At 40.8% G+C, this 10040-nt stretch overlaps 1 protein-coding gene across 1 annotated transcript in view; it reads right to left on the bottom strand.

Annotated features, from left to right (window-relative positions):
- The window catches only part of usp54a (ubiquitin specific peptidase 54a), a 37942-nt gene that overhangs the window by 26176 nt on the left and 1726 nt on the right, over positions 1 to 10040 (bottom strand). The window contains 1 exon segment of the mRNA XM_078288650.1: positions 9174 to 9358. Within this exon segment, the coding sequence (XP_078144776.1) occupies positions 9174 to 9358 (185 nt within the window).

Here is a 10040-nt window from a genome sequence, read left to right as displayed (position 1 = left end):
GTTACATTTCATAAGGTTCAAAAACAGAATAGGAAATAGGAAAATGTTTAAATGTAAATATAATCTAGACAGAGTGATGCTGGTTGAACTGGACATATTTTCATCAACTATAACATAATTATTTTAAGGTCATTTCAGTCAGTAAATAACTGGCTAAATTTAGTCAATATGCCATTACTATTTTATAGATTTATTTACTTATTTATTTAGCCATTTACTTTGTATGTGTATTTTCCTGCTAAATATGTATAAGATGTATACTATAGCTCTATGTTTTATAATTGTATTTTTGTCCATATGTATATGATGATGTTGATGATGATGATATGTGAAAGTTAAAAATTAAAAGCATTTAGAAAAAAAAAAAAAATATGCCTTGACTAAAATCTGACTCAATTTAAAGGCAATTTCCATTAAAAGACTGCGACTACATTTAAAAATGCAGTGAAAATGAAGCCTGGGAGGGATGAGACTTTATTATTTTAATATTAACATAATATTAACATTAATATCAGACTCACTGGAAGAGAAACAACATCAGTTCAGTCTGCAGAAACATCTGAGGAGGGAAGTCTGCACCGAAATCACATGCAGCCTCCCAAATCCTGACTGACACACACACACACACACACACACACACACACACACACACACACACACTGGATGTTAAGCAGCTGTGACGGCGGAGCGGAGGTTTCATAACCGGATCAGAAACCATCAGCTGCAGAGCGACTGCAGACTGAAACGTTCACACAGTTTGGATTCACGCTGCAAACAGCCGACGTGCCGATATTCACTTTCTTTACATTCGACCATTTTAATGACAAAATAATATTTTGCACAGTGCTTCAGGTCAGGGAGTCCCAAACTGTTTTATTCCCAGACCCCAAAATGTGGCTTTGCCTGCTGGGTCTTAAATAACCAAGATGTGGCTTTCACTTCCTTTGATCCTGATCATTTTATTACATTTATTACTCTTATAAGTATTCAATTTGCATCTAATATTCAGTGTCCATTCAGTTAAACTAAGCTAAATTCCTTGTATTCTGAAATCAGTATTCATTTCCTTACTTCTCTTTTTGTCCAGTTTTGTTTTTTCCAATCTATTCTTTCAACATTAGATGTATTCAACAGACATTTCAGTAACAATCACAATAATCAATACTGTGTTATTTTCCATATACTCAGTGTTCACTTTACGTAAATAGTAAAAAATAAAGAAAAATGCGTACGTCCAAACTTTTGACTATTTATCTATTTGCACCCAGGTGGAGCTGCTGTTCACTGTGAGAATAATCGTGGCACCAAATCTTCAAAAACAGAACGAGGAACACGAGCGTCGGCTTTCTTCCATGTTCACAAGGGAAAAGTGACAGGAAGTGACAGGAAGTGATGTCGGTGAAATGCACCCGAAACACGACCCGAGGTTCAGACTGAAGTGTGAAAACCCTCTGACTGTCTGTCAACTTGTTTTCCTGCTTTTCTTTTCTGTCGTCTTCAGGAATCCAGAGACTCTGGGAATCCGCTCTCCTGCCGAGTCGCCGGAATCCAGACATGAAGGAATTTCTCATCAGTTTGTTTATGAGGTTTCTATCTGGAGCCGGACTCAGACACGCGGCTCGTGACCCGAGGCTCGCCGGTCTGAACCGCATCGGCTCGGAAATTATGAGAAGATGAAACTCTGTTGATGCCAGAGGGGGAAAACAACCGGACAGAGCAGAGAAGAAGAGAAGAGAGGAGAGAAGAGAAGAGAGAAGAGAGAAGAGAAGAGAGAGAGAGAGAGAAGAGAAGAGAGAAGAGAGAGAGAAGAGAAGAGAGAAGAGAGAAGAGAAGAGAGAGAAGAGAGAAGAGAGAAGAGAGAAGAGAGAGAGAAGAGAAGAGAAGAGAGAAGAGAAGAGAGAAGAGAGAAGAGAGAAGAGAGAGAAGAGAGAAGAGAAGAGAGAAGAGAAGAGAGAAGAGAGAGAGAAGAAAGAGAGAGAGAGAGAAGAGAGAAGAGAAGAGAGCAGAGAAGAGAGAAGAGAGAAGAGAAGAGAGAAGAGAAGAGAGGAGAGAAGAGAGAAGAGAGAGAGAGAAGAGAGAAGAGAAGAGAGAGAGAGAGAAGAGAGAGAGAGAAGAGAGAAGAGAGAAGAGAAGAGAGAAGAGAAGAGAGCAGATGGGGGAACTGAACACAACTGACAACTACAACACTGCAACATGTTTCAGCTCCATATTCTCACTCTCCAGTTTTATTTTGTGTCTTTCTGTCCATTCAGAGCTGTGTGTGTGGTGTCATGAACCAAAAACACTCTCAATCCATTTCTCCACGTTCATTTTCCAGCATCTCTCTGAGCCTTACCAAGAACAGGCCGTTTCTGTCGCCGTGTCTTTAAGGCTCATTAATATTAACGACCCTCCGTTCCGATTGGCTAACCGTTTCGAGAGTGAAACGTGAGACGCCGCGGCCCGGCGGCTACAGGTAGGGAAAACTCTCCGGTAATAAACGATGACGACCGCTCGACCGCTTTGAAAAAAACACTTTGTTAGTCTATTATTTCTTACAGAAATGATAATGAGCGAACCTTTGTTTAGATAGACCATCCAACTCCTTTATCATCACAGAGTTTTACACCATATGGGACCTTTAAGTCACACAGTAACACACAGTCTCCACAGGGACAATAAAGGTTTATCTTATTTTATCTTAACTAGAAATATAAGAATGAAAAGTAATATAAGTAAAGAGAAAAGTGAAGAAATATATGAACAACAGCATGTATGGAAGTAGGGGAAAGTCAATGAATCAGTGAATGCTTTTCCCTTCCATTACAACTACTGACCCCACACACACACACACACACACACACACACACACACACACACCTCAGAAACAGCAGTGGTTTGAGAACAGACTGTACAAATGAAGAGTTTCGTTCCAAAATGAGAAATATGTGACATATTAATTAATGTTGTTGGCATGTAAATGCAAGTAAAACTGAAAATTGATTATTGAACATATTATCAATCCGCAGCATTGTAGAGGATTGATTGTGGCTTTTTTAAAATCTTTTGCAATAAACGTCAAGTCGTGTCTTTTCTTTTTCCCAGACAGAGTTTTGGAGTGAAAATCCTTGCGGTGTTCTGAACAGGAGGGTCACAGGTCCAAACTGTCCCATCAGCACTTTGGGTGTGTTTGTTTTCTCCTTCCTGCCCCCCCCCCCACCGAGGCCAATATGTTGCTGTGTTTGTGCAGAGGGAGGGAGGGAGGAGGGAGGGAGGAGGGAGGGAGGGAGGGAGGCTGCAGGTGACGGAGCTGCTGGAGCACAGGAACACTTTTAGGGCGAATTTGGGGAAATATTTTCTCACTGAAAACAAAAATGAAATCTGGCCGAGCTTGATGAGAGAAGCTGGTGAGGTTCAACACCAACCAATCAGAACAACCTATTGTGTTGTTTTGTTTTGTTTCTTATTAATCTTTTATATTGTGTTGTCCTAATGTTTATTACTGTTAATTAATGTTTATTACTCAGGTACTCTACACTCTTGTTGCAAAGAAACATTCATAGCTGCAAGCATGTAGGCCTACTTGCTTTATGTCAGCACATCTGATATATAATAATCAGTTAATGCCCACATCAAACCTCCACATGGGTATCAAAACCAAACATCACAGTATGATATAATACGTAAATCCAAAATTTGTGAGTAAGCTTCCTTGTTTTCTTTTTGACATGTCTGTAGTATGCTGACTACAGAACAGAGAAATGAATAATGGTGATTTGGGGACTAAGAAAGTTGTTTTTTTTCTGATCTTTGAGTTAAAGTGAGTGAAGTTTGATATTGCGCCGCCACGCTTCGATGGTGATGGCAAGAACAGCATGCATGCCGGTATCTTTATTAAAGTGAATTTAGTGATGAATCACCCTCATGCATGAATCATACATCAATATTAGCCTAATTTTATGCATGATCCATGATGATGAAGATACAGAAAAATAGAAATGCATGGCAAAAATAGCATATTGTCAATATTTTAGAGACCCCCCCAAAATTTCACAAATCATGTTTTCAGGGGAGCTCATGTCTTATTAAGGGGAGCCACGCTGCCCCGGCTCCCCTGTGGTTCACATCTGATGTTCTCCTTGGACCGCTGCAGGAGGCTGAACGGATGCTTCCACATCCCAGGACCAGACTGATATCTGGAGCCGATACTGACCTGCTACTAGACTGGGTCTGATGCAGTCTGATATCATGATCTGATGCAGTCTGATATCATGATCTGATGCAGTCTGATATCATGATCTGATGCAGTCTGATATCATGATCTGATGCAGTCTGATATGATCTGATGCAGTCTGATATCATGATCTGATGCAGACTGATGTCATGATCTGATGCAGTCTGATATGATCTGATGCAGACTGATATCATGATCTGATGCAGTCTGATATGATCTGATGCAGACTGATATCATGATCTGATGCAGTCTGATATGATCTGATGCAGACTGATATCATGATCTGATGCAGTCTGATATCATGATCTGATGCAGTCTGATATGATCTGATGCAGTCTGATATCATGATCTGATGCAGTCTGATATCATGATCTGATGCAGTCTGATGTCATGATCTGATGCAGTCTGATGTCATGATCTGATGCAGTCTGATATCATGATCTGATGCAGTCTGATATCATGATCTGATGCAGACTGATATCATGATCTGATGCAGTCTGATGTCATGATCTGATGCAGTCTGATATCATGATCTGATGCAGTCTGATATGATCTGATGCAGACTGATATCATGATCTGATGCAGTCTGATATCATGATCTGATGCAGTCTGATATCATGATCTGATGCAGTCTGATATGATCTGATGCAGTCTGATATCATGATCTGATGCAGTCTGATATGATCTGATGCAGACTGATATGATCTGATGCAGTCTGATATGATCTGATGCAGTCTGATATCATGATCTGATGCAGTCTGATGTCATGATCTGATGCAGTCTGATATGATCTGATGCAGTCTGATATCATGATCTGATGCAGTCTGATATGATCTGATGCAGTCTGATATCATGATCTGATGCAGTCTGATATGATCTGATGCAGTCTGATATCATGATCTGATGCAGTCTGATGTCATGATCTGATGCAGTCTGATATGATCTGATGCAGTCTGATATCATGATCTGATGCAGTCTGATGTCATGATCTGATGCAGTCTGATATGATCTGATGCAGTCTGATATGATCTGATGCAGTCTGATATCATGATCTGATGCAGTCTGATATGATCTGATGCAGTCTGATATCATGATCTGATGCAGTCTGATATCATGATCTGATGCAGTCTGATATGATCTGATGCAGTCTGATATCATGATCTGATGCAGACTGATATCATGATCTGATGCAGTCTGATATCATGATCTGATGCAGTCTGATATCATGATCTGATGCAGTCTGATATGATCTGATGCAGTCTGATATCATGATCTGATGCAGTCTGATGTCATGATCTGATGCAGTCTGATATGATCTGATGCAGTCTGATATCATGATCTGATGCAGTCTGATATGATCTGATGCAGACTGATATCATGATCTGATGCAGTCTGATATGATCTGATGCAGTCTGATATCATGATCTGATGCAGCCTGATATCATGATCTGATGCAGTCCGATGTCATGATCTGATGCAGTCTGATATGATCTGATGCAGTCTGATATCATGATCTGATGCAGTCTGATGTCATGATCTGATGCAGTCTGATATGATCTGATGCAGTCTGATATCATGATCTGATGCAGTCTGATATCATGATCTGATGCAGTCTGATGTCATGATCTGATGCAGTCTGATATCATGATCTGATGCAGTCTGATATGATCTGATGCAGTCTGATATGATCTGATGCAGTCTGATATCATGATCTGATGCAGACTGATATGATCTGATGCAGTCTGATATCATGATCTGATGCAGTCTGATATGATCTGATGCAGACTGATATCATGATCTGATGCAGTCTGATGTCATGATCTGATGCAGTCTGATGTCATGATCTGATGCAGTCTGATATGATCTGATGCAGACTGATATCATGATCTGATGCAGTCTGATATCATGATCTGATGCAGTCTGATGTCATGATCTGATGCAGTCTGATGTCATGATCTGATGCAGACTGATATGATCTGATGCAGTCTGATGTCATGATCTGATGCAGACTGATATGATCTGATGCAGTCTGATATCATGATCTGATGCAGACTGATATCATGATCTGATGCAGTCTGATATGATCTGATGCAGTCTGATATGATCTGATGCAGTCTGATATCATGATCTGATGCAGACTGATATCATGATCTGATGCAGTCTGATATGATCTGATGCAGTCTGATATCATGATCTGATGCAGTCTGATATCATGATCTGATGCAGTCTGATATCATGATCTGATGCAGTCTGATATCATGATCTGATGCAGACTGATTGATCACATATTTACTGTAGAATTGATCAATACTACACTGGTTGTCTATGAGAAGACCTGAACCTGAACTGATTCTAATGAGACACTTTGATCAGATTCCACACAAGTATGGATGGACATATTCTTCTTTTTCTTCTTCATCATCCTCTTCTTCTCTTACTCTTCTTCTTCTTCCACATAAATATGCGTGAATGTTTTGTTAGTGATGGGGCATTCTGAAGGGATTCCTCAAATTACTTCTTCATCTTCTTCTTTTACTCCTCTTCCTCTTATCATCATCGTCATCCTGGGTTTCAGTGGAGAGTTTTAGTGTCCCATGATGCTCTAAATGTTTCTGAGGCTTTTCCACCCTGATGAGACTAAAATTATAATAATCAAGAAAGTGAGATGAGGCTCCAGAAGGAAGGGAGGGAGGAGGAGAGAGGAGAGGAAAGGAGGAGACGAGGGAAGGAGGACAGAGTGGTGAGTCTGTCTGCAGCAGGACTCACATGCAGTTGCAGTGTAACTGTATGTGACTGTGCAGTGCGCCCAGCTTCACTGCAGCCTGTCACTCCAGCTGCTGCTTCATCTAAACACTAAAAATTACTGTTTTCACCCCCAGACTGTATTGGCTGTTCTGACACTTATTGTTATGGCTCACAGCAGCAGACAATACATTATCTCAACCCCACCGCCACACACACACACACACACACACACACACACACACACACACACACACACACACACACACACACACACATGCCATGACTCATAAATGACAGTAATTAGCAGCTGTGGAGGCATTATGGGCTGGATAAGCTGTTGTTGCATAGGACTGATTATATGGTAATCCAAATATAGAGGAGGGTTAAACACCTAATGACAGGTTGTTGTTGTTGTTGTTTTGTCTTTGGGGGGGGGGGGGGTCTGACTGCACCTGTGTGACTGCTGTTTACCAGATTTAAGTGGCGACTGGCTGACTGCCACTATGGTAAAGCTGTGGGTTAAACAGCTGTAGTCCTCACTGACTGGAACTAGCATCGCAAAAAAATGCTAATACATTCATATCACTGTCTAAAAAACATTTAAAAACAAAATCCACTGGACTGAAATGGATGAAGATGAACTGATGACTGAAATGAATCTATACAGAGATTCATATCATTTAGACGGTTAATTTCTGTCTGTTTCTGACTGAACTGATCATTTCATCACTGATCCATCTGATTGATTTAGTGTTTAGATAATGTCAGCTTGTTAGCTAGCTAACCATAGTATCTGGTCAGCTAACATCACTGTCTTGTTGTTAACACATCTGATTAGCACACTAGCTAACGTAGCTAGTAGCGGCTAGCGTTAGCGTGTTCACATTAACATCGGTGTGTTTGCCGGCTAGTTAGCTAGCTAACAGTTTGTTCAGGTTAACTGAGCTGACTCTTCTCAAGCTACAACTCAGAGTGTTTTGGAGTAGAGACTAGGGCTAAAGACAAGACAGTTTACTGTGTCACAGTAACCAAATCCACCTTATCACACTATTCACTTTTACTGAGAACGTTACTGAATGGATCTACAGCCACACCACAACAAGCTGACTCAGCTGCTCTCTGCTTCTAGCTGCTTGATACAGATTTACACTTTATTAACTAACACACAGTTCTACAGATTTATACTTTATTAACTAACACACAGTTCTACATGTTCCTCCATCATGAGACTCAGCTGCTGCAGCAGGTTGGTGGAAAAACTCTATAAATGGAACAAATATTCCTGTGACCCTAACTGATCATGGAGGATAGAGAAGTGCAAGGGAAAAGAGAAAGAAATACGAGGAGAAAAGGTAGAATAGTAGGCTACATGTAAATAGAAGAGTGCAGCCATGTTTTTCCTTCTCTAAAGCCAGACCAGAGAGTAAAACAGTGTGTTCTTCCTCAGAGGATCTTGATCCGGTCTGGACTGGATCTGTTCTCTGTGTGTTGGAGTGTGTTGCTGCAGACAGCAGCTCCACCGCTGACTGATGAGACGGCTGCTCTCTGCTGCTGAGGCTGATCCTCGGCCTCCTGCCTGCCGGACTGTTCTGGATGAGAGGAGACGCTCTGCAGGTCCACAGGTCTGCAGGTCCACACGTCTAATGTGTTGTTGGATTTTTGTTGCCGTTGTGTTGTAATGGACAATAAAGATATCTATCTATCTATCTATCTATCTATCTATCTATCTATCTATCTAAGCCAAAGCTCCTCCCACCCTGTCATCCACATCATGGAAACTTCATCCAGTATATCAGAAAGAGAAAAGGATTTGGGTTTTAAAGAATGCAGGTGTATCCTCTTTTTTATTTTTATTTTTTTATTTAACTCTCATTTAAATATTTATTTTTATATTGTATTGACATTTCATCCATATGATTTCACAGCTGAAGAGCAAAGTCATGTGGACTAACAGTAATAGAGGATCTGCAGTCATGTGACGGTGTTGGAAACCACACACACACACACACACACACACACACACACAGAGTCAGTAATTACACAGTATCAGTAGGTGGATTAGTCTGGGACAAACCAGTGATTATTATAAGGAGCTGCTGCGTCATGATGACATCACTGACTGAGATTCCTATTTAACCCTTATTTCACCAGGCTAGTCGACTGTAAACTAGTTCTTATTCCTAACTGAGGCCATACAGTCACATCCATTCCCCACTGGGACTTTCCCAGTCCAGCCTCAGTCTTGTACTGGTTTCCACTGAGCAGCAGGGGTTCAGTGCCTTGCTCAAAGGCCCGTCCACAGCTCAGCCGGCCTGAGGATACACAGAGAGGAAACCTGGACCTGACACGCTCAGTGTGGACCCGCTGACGGTCTGGAGACCTGAGGCGGAGCTGAACCCCCTGCTCCAATCAGAATGAGCGAATTAATTGGTTCAGAGGTCAGGTGTGTCACTCAGAAGGTAGGCAGCATCATTAAGTTGACATTTTCTCTCTGGACAGATGAATCAGAAAGAAAACGCTCCAATCACAACAAGCCCCGCCTCCTCAACAGTGACGCTGTCGCTGCAGGAAACATCAGAGCAGGGCTGGACGATAATTCAATATTATCATTTATTGCCTTTCAGTGGAATCTTATGGTGATGATATGGTGATTTTGGGACATCGTGACGCACAGTTCTGCTGTCTGAACTGATGATAACAACCACATTTTGTTTAAAAACTCTGACAAAATGAGCTATGGCAGGAATATTATTTGAAAATCTCAGTTTTGTTTGACATCACACCTAACATTACAGTTCAATGGGATGAACATTAATTTGATTATTCAACATGTGATTTTGCATATGTGAGCCATATGATCAGAATCAGAATCAGACTCATTTTATCGGCCAAGTATATTTGCCCAAGCAAGGAATTTAGCTTAGTGGTTGCTTAAAAGACAGAAAAGAATAAAAGGCAATATCAACCAATAAAAACAGTGATATAAAAAAATAGAAACAGTAGAAGAAAAAGATAGGATCAGAATCAAATACAGAATATAGGTATTGCACTGTAAGTATTTGAACTGCTATGAATATTGCAC

This window comes from Centroberyx gerrardi, chromosome 15 (genome assembly GCF_048128805.1).
Source record: "Centroberyx gerrardi isolate f3 chromosome 15, fCenGer3.hap1.cur.20231027, whole genome shotgun sequence".
Taxonomy (NCBI): Eukaryota; Metazoa; Chordata; class Actinopteri; order Beryciformes; family Berycidae; genus Centroberyx; species Centroberyx gerrardi.
Note: the sequence above shows the minus strand (reverse complement) of the source record. Positions and strands in the feature narration are given on the sequence as shown.